The sequence below is a fragment of the Pteropus alecto genome, unplaced genomic scaffold, assembly GCF_000325575.1.
Source record: "Pteropus alecto unplaced genomic scaffold, ASM32557v1 scaffold60, whole genome shotgun sequence".
Taxonomy (NCBI): domain Eukaryota; kingdom Metazoa; phylum Chordata; class Mammalia; order Chiroptera; family Pteropodidae; genus Pteropus; species Pteropus alecto.
Window position 1 is genome coordinate 2,999,404 of NW_006430726.1, and position 19,937 is coordinate 3,019,340.

The 19,937-nt window shown below is 53.0% G+C and overlaps 1 protein-coding gene across 1 annotated transcript in view; it reads right to left on the bottom strand.

Moving 5' to 3' along the window:
- Positions 1 to 15,908: 15,908 nt before the first annotated feature.
- RHCG (Rh family C glycoprotein) overlaps positions 15,909 to 19,937 on the bottom strand; it is a 15,100-nt gene continuing 11,071 nt past the window's right edge. Inside the window, exons 6-10 of the mRNA XM_006905265.1 lie at positions 18,757 to 18,894; positions 18,480 to 18,616; positions 18,049 to 18,167; positions 17,754 to 17,827; positions 15,909 to 15,977 (exon numbers count right to left, since the gene is read on the bottom strand). Of these exons, the coding sequence (XP_006905327.1) occupies positions 15,909 to 15,977; positions 17,754 to 17,827; positions 18,049 to 18,167; positions 18,480 to 18,616; positions 18,757 to 18,894 (537 nt within the window). The remainder of the gene's footprint in view (positions 15,978 to 17,753; positions 17,828 to 18,048; positions 18,168 to 18,479; positions 18,617 to 18,756; positions 18,895 to 19,937) is intronic.

Here is a 19,937-nt window from a genome sequence, read left to right on the forward strand (position 1 = left end):
TCCGGCGGCGCCCTGCACTGGAGGAGCCTCTTTGTTGCTGGGGCTGTTTTCTGGGATTCAGGAGCTGCCAGCCAGAGTTAGGAGGGAGCTTGGCGCGGCAGCTCCGGCCCACGGGAGAGGGCAGCCATGCCCGCCTCAGCGATAGGACGGTGCCCAGGCTTCTAGGTGGGGGAAGGCCTCCAGATCCCTCGCCACTCTCAGGCCACAGGCATTTGATCTGCTGATCTTTTAGCCCCTCGAGGATCAGTGAATTAATCCACTAAAGAGGCTTCGTTGTTTTTATCACCCAGCCCCCTTTGTATACCCTGGGGGCTGAGAGACCCCACAAGACTAAAACCCACAGAGAGGTCAGAGGGGAGGGCCTGGAAATTAACCCCACATCCTGAGCAGGGTGGGGTCAGGGGTCATTGGGGTCAGGAAAGGGACTGACCGCCAGCTGCCATGTCCTGAGGAGGCCTTCAGGGGCACCCACAGGTGGGATTCCAGCTAAGCCCCGAGCTGGGGGGTCGGGGATGGGTAGAAGGCAGTAAGTTCTTGCTCTGGCGCCACCTCTCCAGCTCCCAGACCTCTGAGAAGCATCTTTTTCACTTTCCTCTAGCACCGTGGCAGGGCCCATCCTGCCCCTGACCAGGCCTCTTCCCGGGGTGGGATCCTGCCCCCCACCCCATCTCTGAGCAGCAGCTGAGTCTCCCCACACCATTCCTCCCCCCTCTCTACTTTTGGAGGAGAATAACCTGTGATAATTTTTCTTCTTCTTTCTGGCAACTAATGGACTCTTTAAATAGCAAAAATTGCGGCCTGTAATTAAGATCTTGCTTTTTAAATGATTAATCATTGTAACCCCTTTGAGCAGCATCCTACTTTCCAGTCTCCTCACATTGAAATGCAGATCATTGGCAAGGGAGGGAGGTGCTCCCAAGCCACCGAGGAGCAATTAAACCTTCCCAGCTGTCACTCGTCCTGGGCTGCCTCCCGGCCTGTCCAGACGCCTTGGAGGGCTTCGCGCCACACTCGCCAGTGGCTTGGCCGGGGGGCACCAGCGGGTCTGCTTCCACGCCTGACCCCGGCCTGGCAGCCCGGCCACCCGCTCTTGGAAACTCCTCAGAACGCAGATAATGGTTTTGTTGAGCAGTTTCTAGTGCCCAGCACTTTAGTCATAAGATCTCTTTCAGTATTCACAGAGGCCGCCCAAGAGAAGCGTGCAGGTGCCTCATTTCTTCTAAGGGGCGAACGGGAGGCACAAAGTCACAAAATTAGAAGGTGGGCCTAGCAGGATTTCAAACGAGGCCGGGCTGATCCAAAATGCAGGCCCCTTTTACTCGTCCACACGGTTGGCAGGAGGTCACAGGGACACCTTGCTGCACACACAGGAGGGCACACGCACAGTTCCTCACGAGCTTGCAAAGGGCTCTCTGGGTCGATCGCCTCTAAGCCATTGCAAACAAATGCCAACATTTATCCGCCCTCGGAAGTGTTTTCCAAGCCTTTCATCCTTTGATACATACATGGGCTAGCAATATGATTTGGGGATGATGTGTCATTAGAGCTGGAAGGGGACTGGGAACCCCCTGTGTCTGTACCCCTCACCTTACTCAAGGCACACTGGGACCCAGCGGTTAAGGGACGTGGCCAAGATCACATATCACATATACAGCACTTAGGGGGAGGCCAGGCCCCTTGTAGGTGCTCACAGATTTACAGAATGAGCAAACCCGGGCAGACATACTTCTTCCTTCGGGGCTCTGCTTTGCATTTTCTGGACAGATTTGGGGGGGGGGTGCACGTGTGTGTGCGCATGCATGTGCGCGCATGCAGTGGTGATGGTTGGGGCCGGGGCGAGCTCCCTCTTTAGTAAGTGTGTTAGAAAAAGAGGCCAGAGAGAGAACAGACTCAAGCATGAACAGGGCTGCCGTGTGTGGTCGTGCAGGCTCCCTGCATAAGTGCACTGGGCTGGGAAGGCTGAAGGGCCCTTGCACTGCTGGCCAAGCCAAGATATGTGCTGTATACCTTAACCTGCAGGTGGGAGGTGGCACCTGCCCCATGAAGGACAGTTTGGCAAGATATAGCAATGTCACAAATGCACATGAGCTTTGGCTCAGCGTCGTCCTTCTGGAAATTTGTCCTACAGATATATTCACACTTGTGAGATCCAACTTGTGTAGACCATTATTTGTTGCAGTGACGTTTGTATAAGCAAAAGGCTGGAACGATACTATGAAGCTGAGTAAAATGAGGGAAAAATAGGAATACAAGTTTTTATTGGCTCATGTGTGTATGAGGAGGCTCTGGCAGAATACAGAAGAAATGAATAACAGTTATTATCTCTTTAGCAAGCAGTGAGAAAGGGGCAGATGGGGGACAAAGACGGGAAGGAGACTCCTCACTGAAAACCTTTTTACCTGTATACTAGGTGAAAGCGTTAGCTAGTCAAAAACATTAAATACGAATGATCTTAAACGCCTCCATCGATAGGATACATGCCTATGTACAGGCTCATACAATGTCGCCACCCCATCAGTTGGTCCCAGCTCCCTCTAGAGCACATGCCTACCTCAGTGGGTGCACACTCTTGGGGGAGGTCACATGATTTGGCACCACTTGCAGCCTGTCTGCAGGAGCGTCCAGTGCAGACTTACTGTTCCCCTTCCTTCCTGGGGGTATGGTAGCTTCCTTGGCCTTTTACTTGGCCAGTCTCATGTTGGGGCGCACCCATAATCCAGGCATCATTGTGGCCCACCTTGCCTCACAGCTTCAGAGCGGCTTAAGGCGCCTGCTGCAGCCATCTGGTCTGTGACACACGTATAACCACACGTACACACGCGCGCGCGTGTGCACAGATGCACAACATGGGTTCGCATGCACGCAGGCCTTGCTTGGGCCAGTCTGCAGGTCGTGGCTGCATCAGCCACCATCAGGAACAGGGGCTGAGAAGTGCTGAGTGGGAGATCAGGAGAGAGGGAGCTGGAAGAATCTAGGGAACTGGGCTCATGTGTCCTGGGTCATCACTTCCCAGGGGCCTACACCCAGCTGGGGAATGAGGGTCCACACCCCGTGGGACTGCGAAGCCCAGAGTACATGAGCTCAGAAGTCAGATCACCCTGGACTCAAAACCTAGCTCTGCTGCCTGCTCGTGGTGTGCCAGGGCTATGCCATTAACACTGGCAGGTCTACAAACTGAGGCGCAGAGAGGTCGGCTGGCTTGTTCAGGTCCCCCAGCCGGGGAGTGGCAGTGCCAGGATCACATCTGGCAGGCTGGCCTAGTGGCTGTGCTCTTCCCCACACCACCGAGGGGGCCACCTCTGAGCTTTGAGGGGCCTTTTGAGGTGTATGTGCATAAATACACCCAGGCACATAGTAGGTGCTCAGTAAGCAGGAGGGTTGTTCATTACTGGGGCTGGTTCTGCTCTCTGCCCTGTAAGAGGCCGCTCTGTAGCCCAAGGGTCAGTCGCCTGGTGCTGCTGGGCAAGTTTTAAGACAGGTGTCCCAGGGAGCATGGGGGCCTCAGGAAATACGAGGATGAGGTCTCCTGGGGCAAGGGCACCTCAGGGGCCACCAGCAGCCAGGAAGGGACAACCCAGCTCACTGCACCCAGAATCAGTGCTCTGTCCCAGGTCCTCACACCCCACCATGGCTATGTCACCTCCCCTCAAGGTGGCTCTGAGTGGCGCCGAGCTGTCTTACTGTGTCAGGTGGAATTGTTTCTGGCTGCAGGTAACCGGCAGCCTGATGGACGGGAAGGGGCTTAAACAGATGCGGGCTTGTTCATTTCACACAGTGAGAGGGTAGAAGGGTGGTGGTCCCCAGGCCGGCATCTCTGGTAGCCCTGGGATTTGAACTTTAGGCTCTCTTAGTGCTGTCCCTTCAACAGTGCATCACACTAGCCCATGACGAGGAAGGACCAGTGAGCCCTGATCGCGGCTTGTAGCTGCAAGGGCACTGGACCACTTCGGCACTGACGAAGGCCTGGGAAGGAGGCCTGGCTGGTACAGGGGGATTGTGTGGCTCCCAGATTGCCCCTCTTCCTACCCCCAAGGCCTGGGCTGGCGTGGAGTAGAAGGGAAGGGAAGTGAGTTGCTCCTTTCCCTCCCCACCATCAACCCCACCCCGCATTCCAGGACACCCCCCCAGAGCTGGGGCAGGCCAGCCCAGCCTGTTCCCATCCTCCTCGGGAGTGATGAATGCCAGGGCCGCTTATAGAGTCACAATCACCACATTAGGTTGCCAAAGGCATCTCAGGCCCAGCCTGGAAACACCTCCCCAGCTGAAAGGAGGCACGTCTGGACCGAGCAGACGTCTTTATTCAGCTGTAATTGACGTTTCACAGACGTCTGTAACTCCGTCTGGAGGGACACAAAGCACCCCCATGCTCGGCCCAGGCAGCCTCTTTATGTCGCCCCCTTTCATCTGGCAGTCAAAAGTGTAGGAGCCGCCTGGGCCGTCCTACCCAGTCCTAGGGCCAGGACAAAGGCAGGCGCTGCTCACAGAGGCCTCCTGGTGGGCCTTTACCTCCTGGGGTGCTTTATGCTAATCCAGCGCCAGCCCAGACCCCTCCTGCATATCGATGGGCGGCTGCCAGCCTGGCTGGGACAGCAGCTGAGGATGGGTAGAGTCCACGGCTCACCCAGAGAAGGGGCGGCCCCAGACACTCAGGTGTGAGCTGGTGGGTCCCCCTGAACCCAGACTCCGTTGGCTGAGGCAGAGGAAGAAGGGACCTTGGAGCTCAGAAGGGGTTCTTAGCCTGGGGTCCATGGCTCCCAGGGGAAGGGGCATGTGAACCTCTCAAACCATGCACAGACCTCTGCACAGGTCCTTTTCTCTAGGAAGAGGGACCATGTCTTTTGTCAGATGCTCAGGTCAGTCAACACTGGGCTCTTGTGACTTCCCATTTTACGGATGGGAAAGCAGAGGCCCAGAGATGCCTCTTCTCCTTCCCAGACCCTCTGCTCTGTCAGAGGCCAGGCAGTGACCATAAGAACGCATCTATCCAGTTTCGAGAAGGAGGAACCTACAGGACTGGGGAGTGGGCATCGGTCTGCCAGGGACAGTGCTGCTCAGCCTCAGCTCAGTGTTGCCAAGTCTTCAAGGGAAAACTTAGATTTTTTTTAAAATGCGAAATTTGCCAATTTAAAAATGCAGATTTATATTTTAAGGCCACGGTTGGAGGGTCGGCGTACATGGCCCACGAGCTGCTCAATTTGAGACCTTTGCTTTTGGCTTCGCTGAGATCCCCATCCTCCAAGACTGCAGGCAACGGGGCTTGAACGCAGCCACCAGCCCGGGTTCTCCCAAAGCACAAGTTCACCCTTGCCCAGGAGTCAAAAGAGGGCTGTGATGCAGGGCTGGTGTCCAGAAGCCACACCAGTTGTCCTTGGTGCCCTGGGGCATGTCTGCGGCCTTCTGACTGGGTGGCTTCTGCTTTCAGTTGTCAGCCACAGCTGAGAAGTCCCCTTTCCAGGGACTGCAATTCCTTGCATTTCCTGAGCCCTGCTGTTTCCACGCCAAAGGCAGAAGTGACAGGTTAATGGCAATGTGTACTGATCCCTGCAGGGCGCCCTGACCTTCCCTCTGGGCTTGGCATGATCCCACAGATCACCCTCCGAAGATCCGAAGAGGCCAGCGGGGAGGGGAGGAGACCGAGGAGGAGGCAGAACGAGACACAGACAGCCACAGGAAGAGAGAAGGGAAGGGAGGCAAGGGAGCAGAGAGGGAGAGAGAGGGAGAGAGAGAGAGAGGGAGAATCGGGCAGATAACGAGAAGAGAAATAGAGAGAAAATCAGGGGAGGAGAGAGAGAGAGAGGGAGGGAGAATCGGGCAGATAATGAGAAAAGAAATAGAGAGAAAATCAGGGGAGGAGAGAGAGAGAGAGAGGAGAGGAGAGACTGGGCTAGGGGGGCAGATGGAGACACAGAAGGAGTGAGACAGAGAGAGAAAGAAACACAGAGAGCAAGGCTGACACAGATCGAGACAGCCAGAGAGACAGGCAGGGACAGAAAGAGACCGCAGGGAGCAGAGGCGAGAAGGGCAGGAGAGGAGAGAGGTAGGGGTGCGGGGGGCACAGCCCGGGGTGTGCCCTGTCCTCCTTTCCAGAGGCTCTGAGAGTGAGAATCAGCACCTGGCCAGATGACTCGCTCTTTACTCTGACACCTGGGGCCATGCTCGCCTGCCCGTGAAGCTCGGGTGAAGCCGGCTCTCCCCGTGTGCTGGGTCAGTGGCAGACCTCCAGGACTGACCCAGTCCCACGGGCTCTGAAGGGCAGAATGGGGGCTTTTGCTGGAATCCAGGGAGGCCCCGAGAATGAGGAGCTCACCAACATCACCAAAAGATGTTCAAATGCATTCGGAAAAGGAGGAGACAGAATTGTCGAAATTCTTTAAAAAATTCCTTAAAAACCATTATTAGCTTTTAAGGTGATAAATGAAAAAACGCGTTCGCTGTGACAGCACAGGAGGGGATCAAGTAAAAAGCAAAAATTTTCCTCCCCCGCGACATCCCCAAGCACACTCTGGGGGACAGGATGGAAATGCTGAGTCCTCTACGCAAGGGGTTCCCTCCTCCTCCCTTCCCCTTGGTCAGTGGGGTTAGGGTTATCGGTTGGCATTCGTGCTGGCTTTGCCTGCAGGATCCCATGGTGGCACACACAGAAGGGCCAGGTCCTTAATGAAGCAGCTTTCACAGGTGCCCACATGTGCACATACACGACCCATCCTCCAGGTGCAGCTCCTAGTATGTCCAAGGGGCCAACCAAGTGACCTGTCATCGCCAGCCAGAGAGGCTAGAACACGTATTGTATGTGGCTTGTAATTGTGGCCTTCAGAACACTTGACCTATGTGTCTTGCTTCTCAGGGGCTCAAGTGGGGGAAATTTCAGGCACAAGAGAAAGAGAAACAAGGCTTGGCCAACAAGGGAGAGGTTTGAGGGGAAAGATGAGCAGATGGGCCAGACCCATCCCTTTATTTATGCCATGATCGATCCCTTCTACCAAATACTGACAGTGGCGTTTACATCATATGCACTTAATTATGTGCATAAACACTGAAAATGTATAACTAAAAATAGTATACAAACGCATTTGAAAATGTGCTCTTCTATACTACGTATTAGTATATTAGGTATACACTTCTGCATGTTCTATATTGACTTGCAGGGCAATTTAAAGGTCCACCAGGGATAATTTCGACTGTACTGGATGTTCAACCTTGAATATCGACTCTAACCCCACGAAAGACAAGACTCTGCTGTACCCAACCCCTAGTCTATCCCAATCCCTCCATTAGGCCCTGCGGGGAGCAGAAACAAGTGTTCTGTCCTTGTGGATACTGTGTTGGGGGCAGCCATATAGGCACATGAGGAGAATCCACTGTGATCCGTGCTGGATGGGAGGCGTGCCTGTGTTTGAAGGATGCCCAGGAAGGGTTTGTAGAAAGTGGGGGACACTGCAGAAAATTCTCAAAGGAGGAGTAGGAGTGGTTAGAGGCCTTGCAAATTCAGCCTTGCCCTGGATGCCCGAGGGCTGGGCTGGGTTCAAATTCTGGTCTTGCTACATGCTTGCTGTGTGACCTTGGACCAGTTCCCCTCATCTCACTGGACCTGATGTCCTCAGTGGACACTGTTGGTCACCCAGCACTAGCCTTTCTTTCATTGTTACTGGCCTGGCTCTGATTTTGTCCCTGGCTTAGGAAAGGGAAGCCAGCAGTAGCCCGAGCCCCGGCTTCACAGGGAGGGTTCTGGCTTAAGTCACAGAAATCTCTGTTTCCACGGCAATGATTGGTTGAGGCGTCAAAATGGGTTGCACCCTTGGCACAGTTACCTCTTGCTGCCTAACCAAACCCAAACATGTCAGCGCTCGAAACAATAGTGAGCATTTGTTTCGCTCAGTAAATCTGTAGCTGGGGCAGAAACAAGTGGGGACTGCTCGTTTCTGTCCCACGTGGTGTCAGCGGGCAGTTTGGGGCTGAGGATCTGCAGCCAAGAGGGCTCAGTCACATGGCTGTGGGAGCTGGCTGTGGGCTGGTCACTCAATCTAGGCTGTGGGCCAAGGGCCCCATGCCTCCTTGCTTGGACTTCCTCTGACATGGCAGCTGGCCTCCCAGAGCAAATGTCCCAAGAGATAGGAAGGAGAAGCTGTCAGTGTCCTCAGGTCTGAGCCTGGAAGCTTGGCACACCGTCACCTTTGTCATGTTCTATTGGTGAAGTCGCCACCAAGCACACATTCAAGGGGAGGGCACAGACTTTACCTCTCAATGGGAAGAGTGTAGAAGAATTTGGGGGCCATGGTTTTTAAAAAAGTTTTTTTGGTATTTTTCAGATACCGTTGGAATACAATATTATATTCGTTTCAGGTGGACAATATGGTGATTTATACATTTATAAAACTTATGAAGTGATCACCCCTATAAATCGAGTACCCCCATCTGATACCATACATAGTTATTAGAATATTATTGACTATATTCTCAATGCTTTACTTTATATCCCCATAACTATTTTGTCACAGCAAATTTGCAGTTATTAATCCCTTTGCCTTTTATACCTGCCCTTCCACCCCCTCCCATCTGGCAACCATCAAAATGTTTTCTGTATCTATGAGTTTGTTCCAGTTTTGTTCGTTTCTTTCTTTTGTTCTTTGGATTCGACATGTAAGTGAAATCATACGGCATTTGTCTCTCTCTGTCTGACTGACTCCACTCAGCCCAATACCCTCTAGATCCATCCACGATGTTGCAGATGGCAAGATTTCATCCTTTTTTTTTTATGACTGAGTAATATTTCATTGTGTATATGTACCACCTCTTGTTTATCTATTCATCCTCTGATGGACAGCCAGGTGGCCTCCATAGAGTGGCTGTTGTAAATAATGCTGCAGTGGGCATATGGATTCACATGTCCCTTCAAAGTAGTGTTTTGGGTTTGTCCAGATAGATACCCAGAAGTGGAATCCCTCGGTCCTTCTGTTTTAAAGTCGATTTTATCTGGTATAATGATTGCCACGCCAGGTTTTTTGTTTGTTTCCATTTTCACGAAATATCTTTTTCCATCTCGTTACTTTCAGTCCGTCTGTCTTTCGATCTGAAGCGAGTCTCATGTAGGCAGCCTATGTAAAAGGCCTCGTTTTCTTATCCATTCAGCCACCTGTGTTTTGATTGGAGCATTTAATCGATTGACAGTTAAAGTAATTGTTGATAGACATGTAGTTATTGTCATTTTATTTATAGTTTTGATCTTCTCCCCCTCGTCCCCTCCACTCCCTCTCCCCCCTCCTTTCCCCGTCCTCTTCACTCTCTTTCTCCTCCTTCCTCTAACATTTCTTGTGATACTGGTTTGATGGCGATCAACTCCTTTACCTCTTTTTTTTGTCTGGGAGTCTCTTTATCTGCACTTTGATTCTAAATGATAGCTTTGCTAGGGAGAGTCATCTCGGTTGTAGGTCCTTGCTTTTCATCACTTTGCTATTTTGTGCCAGTCCCTTTGGCCTGCAAAGTTTCTGTTGAGAAATCAGCTGACAGTCTTATGGGTGCTCCCTGGTAGGTGACTAACTGCTTTTCTCTTGCTGCTTTTAAGATTCTCTCTTTGTCTTTAACCTTTGGCATTTTCATCTTGATGTGTCTTGGTGTAGGCCTCTTTGGGTTCATCTTGTTTGGGACTCTCTGCACTTCCCGCGGTCGTATGTCTATTTCTTCGCCAGTTAGGGAGGTGTTCTGTCATTATTTATTCAAATAGATTTTTAATTCTTGCTCTCTCTCTCTTCTCCTTCTGATATCACTATGATGCGAATGTTGGTATGCTTGATGTTGTCCCAGACCCAGAGGCCATGTTTTAAAACTACCGGAGCCAATGAAATATGGGGGGGGGAAAGGTATTTTTGCTCCCCCCAAAAGATATAAGCTTAACTGAATCACAATTGAGAGGCCAACATAAGAAATGAGACTGTCCCAAGAAGAATAAGATGATCATACGCTTGACCCTTCATGATTATGGTCGTAGTTTCATAAGCTTCAGGGAAAGGAGAAGACCTTTATAATATCTCCTGTAATTGTTATATTTGGGATCATAACAAAGCCTGCCTAAATTATATATGACATGTGAATCATACCTAAAGGCCTATAGAATTGCATCATTTGACAGGAAAACTCAGGACTATCAAGATGTTAATCCTTTCTAGATTACAATGTATATACGATGTAATACTATTGAGATGGAATATTGATACTTATATGCAGATTCTAAAGTTCCTCTAAAAAGCAAATGTGAAGTATTAACCAAGAAAATTTTGAGAGGGGAAAAAATGTTCCCACAGGACACAAAAACTCAAATAAAGTGTTGTATCGTAGCACATGTTTTAATGACAAGAAATTGAAAACAACTTGAAGATCTGTCAACAGGGGAATAGTTAAATAAATTAGAGTTATAGGTCTCAAACTGGGGTGGCTGGCAGGCCCTGCTCCCAGTTTCTGATTCGGTAGGCTGGGGGAGGAAGGACTCAAGAATTTTGCGTTTCTCCCAAGTTCCCCAGTGATGGTGATACGGCTGGTCCAGACCACACTTTGAGGACCATTGAATTAGAGACTCTCTCCACTAGAGAATACTTTCATTGGAGGACAGGGTGGGTGAGCTGCAGAATATAAAGAATTTTCCCATAAAAAACACAGTGCGGCAGGGCCGAGGGTCCCAACTCATCCAATGCCTGACCCTTTGTGTGCTCACAGCTCTGTGTCGAGAGTGACCACAGCGTGCACCACAGTGTCAGTGCTGAGGGTCCCTGTGACCGTGCCCCGCCAGGTCATCTTTGTCCTCCACATCCTCCATGCCTCAGACAGACCTGTGACATGTGCTGCTTAGAAGAAGGAGAGAATTCTCATGTTGGGGGCCGGGCAGAGGTAGAGCTGGTTCACATTTCTGCTCCTCACCTACTGATTGTGTGGCCTTGGGCAAGTATCTTTGCTTCTTTGAAACTCACTTTCTTCATCTGTGAATGGGGAAGCCCAGTATCTACCTCCCGGGATGGCTACAAAACCGTGGCACAGTGGCTGGCGCCTGCATCAATGCTCAGGGAAACTGCGATGAACTTTCTCCAACTCTGTGCACATCTCCAAGTCTGTGCGTGCCGTGATTCCCCACTTCAGGACCCCATCTCTCCGGCACTTCCCATAATGCTCCCAAACTGTTCAAGCCTCAGCTCGGACCATAAGGGACCAGGAATGGGGACAGAGAGCTGCCCACCTTTACCCTGAAGGCTCCCAGAATCTACCTCTGTCTTCTCTCGAGGTCTTTGCCTCCTTTCTCATCCCGCATCTTCACAGACCCAAAAGGACATACCAGAGCACAACTCAAGCTGGAAGTCTCTGGAATTCCTGGGGAAAAAACCCACACTGGTGCAGGGAGCATTCCCAAGGCCTAGGTGCCCCACACCCCTGGCCTGCCTGCTCCCTGGAGAGGGGTCCCGGTACCTCCTATTTTCCCAGCCAGGAGGCCTGCCGGTTCCCACATTACCACATGAATGGGGCACAAGCCCCCCTGTCCACTTGAGCAAACAATTTGGCTAGCAAATTGACATAATTACAGAGACAGAGAGGCAAGAAAGCTGCCCCCACCCCTCGGCCCCCCAGCGGGCAGCTCCCGCAGTGCTTCTCTCGGGCTTTGTGGGCCAGGGCCCTCAGGGCTGATTAGAAGCCGTGTGGCCTTTTCAAGAGCCCTAGGTGATTGGCCCCCTTAATCTGATTACAATTTACAGAGCCCTTCCAGCCGGCTCTGAAGGGCCGTTCTCAAGCACCCTGCTTGATAGTTGCGCACACAAGTACACACACACACACACACACACACACACACACACACAGCACCCACTTGGACCTGCTTGGGGGGCGTCAGCTCTGCCTCCGTCCTCACCACACCTCGCTTCCTCAGTCAGGGCCCTCTCAGTGGTCCCAGTTGCTGCCCTCAGGTCCCACTCCCCTCAAAATAGGCCTTAAACTACAGACACAGGCCAGGGGGGCTGACACTGCCCCTAACACCCTGGGTCACCTGTCTTTAGAGTGTCCCATAGAGTCACACTGCCTAGGCCTGAGGCACATGAGCATGCTCACACCCATGAGCACACATCCCCACCACCAGCCCTCCTCAGCGCCACCCCGAGCAGCCAGGACCAGGCTGCCCGACCCCTCCGGGGCGGCCTCTGTCCACAGCAGCTGTATTTCCTGGGCTTCTGGAGCTGCAGCTCCCAGGGGATTAGGCCCAGCAGGCAGCTCAGGCACAGACTGCTCAGGCCAGCCCCCCTTGGGAACTCAGCCCTCCATATCCACTTTGTGGCTCTTAATCCCCAGGGCTCAGCCACAATGGCTCCCTTTTCCCATACTTGCTTCTGACTCTCACGAGCCCCAGCCTGGCCTCCCACCCCAGATGGAGCCCTCCTGGGCAGCAGCTCAGGATGAGGGTGGGATGGGGGGCAAATCTGGGGCCCAGGCAGAAGGGGACAGGAGAAGAAGCTCTATCCTTGTTAGCTGACCACCCTCACCCCAGGAGATGCCAGTCAGGCATGTACGTGGGGAGGGGGGCGTGCATAGGGCCCTCTCAAGGGACATACCAGACCCCCATCTTTTAGTCCCCTCAGTCTGGAAGCCCTGAGAAGGGTGTCCTCTACTTCGGAACCCCCTCTTTTCTCTGACTATCCGGGCTGGAGAGGGCGGAGCCAGAGAGCAGGGAACGTGGAGCCCAGGCTAGGATATTGCAATCAGAGGCACCTGGGCTCACCCTAGCACCACGCCGAATAATCCTGTGACCTTGGACAGGTTGTTTATCTTCTCTGGGCCTCAGTCTGCCCACCTCTGAGATGAGCATGGTATGAGAGCTCTCGGGTGGCTAGGAGATTAAATAATGGCAGGTAAGGCACTCAGCGTGGTACCCCGAACATAGCGCTCAATACATGGCAGCTGTCATCATTTGTGGGTCAAGAACAGGAGGGCACTTGGGATTCAGCCATCAAACACACAGATGGGGGACAGTGTCAGGGTGTGCCCTTGCAGCCCCGCTGGCAACTCCAGGCTTCGCAGGGCTTCGGGGAAGACCCTTACAGCTAGATTTTTCAAGACAAGCCTCCCAGTTGCCAACATTTTAAAGACCCCATTTCTGATCACGTGGCCCAGAGATAGTTTAGGCAACAGAGACCCAGATCCCAGTCTCTCCACCCAGTGGGCCTCCAAGTGCCCTGAGGTGACTGCCCGATCCCTGCCCTCGATGCCCTCCCTGCCCAGTCCCAGGACTCGGGTCACATAATCAGGAGAAGAGGCCCTGCCCCGGAGCCCTCAACGCTTGGGCCTTTATTGGGCCTAACAGAGTCAGCAGGACTGCTAGCAGCCCAGGCGTGCGGGCCTGGGAGGACCCCCTCCACCCTGTACCTCTCCCGGCCCAGAGGCCCCTCCCAGGCCCTCCGTGGGCGTGCCAGAGAAGACGGGGCCCCATCAGCTGAAATCAAAGCCGAGGTCCCCTCCCCAGCGCGCAGCGCCGCACCCCTGCCTGGCTCGCACACCTCCTCCTTTGTCACAATGTTTTTCAATCCAGTGAAGCAAACTGTCCAATTAGAGCCAGGGCCTCCAGCTTCCATCTTTGCCGATGTTTAATTAACATGCTCCTCTTGGCAGCTGCTGACAAGTTCCAGAAACAGGTTGTAAAGGGTTTTTGTCTTTACCCAGCATGGAAAATGAGGGGTGTTACATCGCGGGAACATGAATAGGTTGCATTTCAGCTCCCTCCTCCCGGCCTCCTCCATGCCCCCCACCCCCCTCCGCCGCGAGGGGAATGAAGGCCTGAGTGTGTGTGCATGTGGGAACGGCGAGGGGGGCGGGGAGGGCAGACCGAAGGCAGGAGAAGCCCGCTCTCCTCCCTTTCCCCTCACCCCTTCTTCTCTGGAGTCTTTGCTCCACAAAGGATCTGGATTCTGCCGCTGCTTCTCTTTTAGCCAGACCCAACCTCACCATGTCGATTCCCATCCCTAGGTCTCTGCCCATGCTGCCGCTTTGCCATCTTTCTGGTAAACTCCTACTCAGCCTCCAAAACCCTGTTCAGGTGACCCACTCCGAGAAGCCACCTGGGCACTGAGGGCCTGTCAGAGTTCAGGGTGGATAGTTGGTGTCAGGTCGGTTCCCCAGCTAGACCAAGTCCCCTGAGGGCAGGAACTGTGATTTTCAGCCCAGGGTGGTGGCAGGCCTCATTCAATCATGGGAGATCCAAACTGATGCAACCTTCCTTGCTTGGCAGGGAGGAAGGAAGGAAGGATCTGGGGAAGGGGATTGGCCCAAAGAGCCTTCCCTCCCTCCCCGCTCCCCTCCTCTAGTGCCCTTGAAGCTCAGCTGGGTCACATGGGGGGCACGGAAGGAATGGCAGTTTTACAATGGGCAAACATCTGGGATGGTTGATATGAGGTAACATGGACTCTGGGGAAAGACCCCAGTCCAAAAGCTGAGCCCTGCCAGGGGCCCCATGTGGGGTCAGGCTCCAGTACCCCAAATTCTTCCTCTGTACCTGGGGTGATTTCCCTGGCACTGTGGGTGTCAGCTTGGGGAGGAGGGAGCGGTTTTGACTATGGCAGGAGGCCAGGTCACGTCTCCTGGGCCCTTTTCTCCCTCAGACTGGTCCTGTTGGAGCATTCGCACCCATGCTACAAAGAACAACGGGAACATTTATTCACGAAGGCTGCCATCTGCATATGGCACAGAGAGGTCTGGGGGCCCAGGGAGCATGGGATGTGCAGGCTGAGGAAGGGCCCAGCAGTTGGCTGGCAGCCAAGTTGTCACCTAGGAGGGCTCGGGTCCACCCCCAGGCTCCAGCCCCCCTCCTGTCTGCTTTTCTCAGGATGTGGCCCCCAAGACCCCTGGTGGCAGGCCTCCTGCCTCCTTCGGTCTACAGGTCCTTCTCCATTCTCGGGCAAGCCCCCCCAGGGCAAAGGCGATGGGAGGGGCGGAGGCGCCCTGGGCCAGGCCAGCGGGCCAGGTGCTGCTCCTCTTGCTCTCGCGCGCCCAGTTTGGTCTGCACTGGCTCCTTTTGGAGCACCGGAACAGGACGTGGAGCCTGCAGGGAGAGAGCCAAGAGGAGGGGCCACCATCAGGTCCTGCTGTAGCCCCTTGGGCACCTTTTCCTTTTCTGAATGGGGTGAGCCTTAGGTCACAGTCTCACTTTTCTTTCCTTAAACCCCAACATCCTCTCCTGCCACATCACTCAGCCTTTTGCCCCAGACACGGCTCCGTTCCAAACTCGGACCTCCAAGAGGTCAAATAATGACAATAAGGGCAATGATAACGGCCTGGAAAGACCCCAGTTTCTCCACTTGCCAGCTGCGTGACCTCTCTGAGCCTTAATTCCCTCTTCCGTTAAGGAGATGAAAGTAACCGCCTATGTCTTGTAGGGATCTCTGGAGGGCTAGACGCAAAAGGCATGAGAAAGGGCCTTTTTCGGTTCATTCCTCAGAGGGTCTAGGAAATGTTAGTTGATAGAAAGAAGGAAGGGGAGAGAAAAGGAAGGAACAAAGGGTCTTGCCTGAGTTGATCAACTGAATAGAGCCGGTCCTATCATCTTCGGTTTTATAAATGAGACTCAGGCTCAGGGGAGAGAGCTTCTCAAAGTCACTCAGCCAGTAAGCAGCAAAGCCAGGTCACCTTCCATCTATTCCTTCCAGTCCCAAGCACCTTCCACATGTGCCCATGTCTGTCCAGTACACACGTCATCCGACTCCGAGTGCCTTTCTCACTAAGCCCAGCGTCCCCACTTCACTCCGGGCGGGAGGGGTGGAAGCCCACCTCCTCATTTCTTGCTGTTTTCTTTTGGCCCCTTTGCTGGTGCTATCGGATTCCCCACTGGGAGGACTGGTCATCCCCCACTGACAAGCCACACCCGTGCTCCCCTGCTTCTCACCTGCCCTGGGAGCTTAAGGTTCTGATGGCTTGAGGTTAGGGTCCTCAGGATGGGAGACATAGATCGCGTGGTCCTTGGGCACCTGCAGTGAGAGGAGGCAGCTCTGAGGGCCCTGCCCCAGGCTGGGGTACCTGGTGGAACTAGAACAGCCTGGGCAAGTCAGGAGCAGCCAATGGCGTGTAGCGGGCGCCACCTTGTGATCACCGTGCAGATTGCATGCCGAGAAGCAGGGCGGTCCTTCATAGTGGACCGTGCCCCTGTTAGCCACTGTCCAGGGTGCTGGGGCGCTGCAAGGACCTTGCCCCACTAGGGCAACGGGAAGGCATTCAACTGAAAGGCGCCATGACAATAAGCGTTGTAAATTCACACAGAGGCTGATAACTCAGCCCGGGGAAATTACAGTTGTGCTGAACCCACTTTTGAAAGACGAGTAGTAAATCGTGCGCCAGGTGAGAGGCAGCATGGCAAGCTCGAAGTCACATATTTCAGGTAAACCATTCAGCGACCAGGAAGGGGGCAGTGGATCGGGACCGGGCACGGATAGGGGATGGACAAGGGATGGCCCAATGGTGGCTTATTTCCTCTGGCACAGAATTATATTACTCAAAACAGATAGCTGCTGAAGGGTATACAGCAGAGAGAACGTGTGAACTTAGAATAAATTATAAAGATCAAAACAGAACCAAGAGTGAACTTCTACATAGGGGAATTGACATTTTTTTTTTAGTTTATTTTATTAGCATTAAATCCATGTGGTTTCTAATTGTACCTAAAATAATTTAAGTTCTGACTTTAAATATAAAATGAAAATAATTATGCTGCTAAAAAGAAAGTTTATTAAGAATATAATAACACAGAATACTTCTTATGATAGATAAAGAGAAGGAGCAGGATACTAAATTGGGTGTATAATAACATCTCGGCTGTGTAAGAAAAATCTATGCAGATTAAAAAAAAAAAAGACTGGAAGAAAATAAGAAAATATACCAAAGATATTAACAGTGCTTGAATTAGGATGATGGGATTTTTTTTTTAAGTTTTATGTCCAGATTTTCTTTAATGAGCTTCTATTCATTTTATAATTAAATAATTTAAAGAGTTATTTCAAAAGACTTAATTATATACATGAAACTGGTTTATAGTGGATATTAGTTTAAATTACCATGAAAATTTCTTGTATGGTTTTAAAAACACAGAGCCAAATAAAAGGCAGGGATGGGCAGAGCTTCATCTCAGGGGCCACAGACACAAGCTAAGTCCTCATCCTTGTCATAATGGGGAAGTTCAGGAGGCAAGAAGGACCCTATGTCATCCTCCATCATCTAATTTGGGTACACGCCTGCAATGATCCGTGGGGAGGAAGGCCTGCTTGAAGTCACAGAAAGCCCAAATTGTGGTGTGTTTTTAAAGACATTGCACTACTCTCAGCTTCTAGAACAATGTTCTTCGAGTCAAGATTTTTGTACAGGCACCCACAGCTGCCCTGGCCTGGAGATGAAAGGGGGCCCCTCCTCCAGTAAAGGCAGCTTGGCTCCTGGCAGGGGGAACAGGCTTTGGGGGCAGACAGGCTCTCCCTGAGTTATGGATTCAGGAAGTCTGGGTGGAACAAGTTCCCAGGTGATACTGATGAGGGCACAGGGGACCATACTTTGGGAATGACTGCTCTAGAATAAGCTTTCAACTCTCAGGAGACATAGCCTCTTGAATAAAGGAGGAGGGAGGATACAGGCTCTGTCCCCAATCTTCAGCTTCTGGCTACCTGGGCTCCAACCCAGCTGATGTGTGCAGGGTCAGGGAAGGGAGGATCTAGCCATCCTTGTCCAGGACGGGGGCTGGGGGACAAGTCCATAGAACTCACCTCCCAGTAGATATCATCATCAAAGCAGTTCTCATCAGCAGCTTGTCCCCAGATTGGTAATTTCAAAATGATCCCTAAAGAAAATTCGAGGTTACGGGAGGTCAGGACCTACTTCCTCTCTGCCTACCCCGCCTTTTCCGCCAGCTGGGAAAATCTCTCCAACCCCATGGCCACAAATGCAGAGTCAAAGGATTCTTGGGGGCTCGCAGAGGATCTCTGGCACGTGCTCTTGGGTCCTCCACCCACAGAATCCCACAGCGGCCCCACCCTCTCTGGCCCAGCCATTCTCACTCACCCACAATGATGCCGCCCACCAGAGCCATGGCCAGTGACACGAAGATGCCGGCAGCCTGGAAACTGCCCTGCATGCTTGCGGACCAGTTGGTACTGAGACCTTCAAAGGCATGGGCGAGCCTGGGATGGAGACAGGGGGCTAGTAACCACCTGCTGCCCGCCCCCACCCCCCCAAAGGAGAGCAGACACCAAGGCTCAATAAACCCTGGGCCTCAGCATTCCCATCTGCAAAACGGGGGCATTGAACAGATCAGATGGTTTCAGACTCTTGTGGAAGGATGGAGGTTGTGGGGAGAGGCCCATGAAACAGTGGTCCAGACTGGGGAAGGGCTGGGGTAGAGACACTATTATGGACCCCAGAGGATTAGCAGGGAGGAAGAACAGAGAAGGAAAGAGGGGACTCAGCCGGCCCTGCGCCGCTGCCATACTTACCCTTGCTGTCCATACACTTTACTGTTGGCACAGGCTGCCGTCACGGCACCCACAATGCCCCCTATGATGCCGGGAATGCCATGCAGGTTGTGTATGCCACACGTGTCCTGGATCCGTAGGTTGGACTCCAGGTATGGCTGGAGAGAGGAGATGGGTGCTGCTCAGGCCAGCGGCTGAAGCAGGGGTGCGGGGAGGCCAGAGTTTCGGAGACCTCAAATACACAGAGAGCCAGGATTCTCCAGCCCCCAGCCCCCAGCCCCTTGCCTGGGACTCTTACCGTCAAGTACACAAAACCCAGTGTGGAGACGATGCCACAAATGAAGCCAACGATGAGGGAGCCATAAGGCATGAGCATCATCTCGGCAGCGGTGCCCACGGCCACCCCTCCTGCCAGTGTGGCGTTCTGGATGTGCACCTGGGCAGGGGAGGCAGGCAGTCAGTCCTCCCCCAGAGCACGGGCCCAGAGGAGCTGACCCCGAGCCCGCACTGACCTGCTGTGCGTGGTGCCGCCTGGCCCCAGAGCCAGGGGTGGCTCAGAGGGCACCCCAGCAAGGGACTGCAGAGGGATCCTGTCCGGCCAGGCTTGGGACAGCCACCTGTGTCCTCTGCACATTTGTCACTCACACCAGCACAGTGGGTGTGTCCCGTGTGCACGGATCAGTGCATTGCATGCATGCAAGTGAGCCCCGCTGGCACGTCTGCATGTTCCTTTTACACCGGGGTGCCATGCACACCTGTGTGGCCAGGCTCACATGTCTGATGCTTTCTACATGCAGGTATGCCAGCGTTGGGCACCTGTGGGGCCTATCCCTACACACACACCCATGTCAGAATCTGGGGCCTCCAACAGCACCATAGACTCTGAGGGCCCACCTGTGCTGGCTTGTGGAGACTGTTTCTGTCCCTCTCCACAAGCGCAGGAAGTAAATACGGTTATCTCTGGATGTTTGCAGATGAAATTGAGGCGCAGGGAAGTGATGTGATCTGTTGAAGACCACACAGCTAGCAAGAGATGAAAAGACGGCTTGATCTAGGTCTGTATGAAGCCGGAGCCCCTGACCTTGAACCTTTTCCCTATTCCTCTTTGCAAGTGGGGCTCAGACACACACAGATGTGCTCACATCGGAGTATTTGATTCTTTCCCCCCTGGTACCTGAGTCCCCACCTCTCTGCACAGTGACTGTCCAGTGCAACCAGGTGTCCCCAAATAACATGCTCCTGGCAGTGTCTCCACACACACATGCTCTTGTCAGGTAGAGAGGTGGTCTTATTTTTAATGGAAAAAAATCTACTAATACCCATGGGGTTTGGCCCCTCCTCACTAATGACAGCCCCAGTGGTGTTATGTGAAGGACGCTGTGCAACACCATGTCCACACAAACCTGCCCAGTGGAGTGGACAAGGCATCGGAGAGATTTCCCCTCTGAGTGTGCGGGCAGGCGCAGGCAGGTTTAGGAA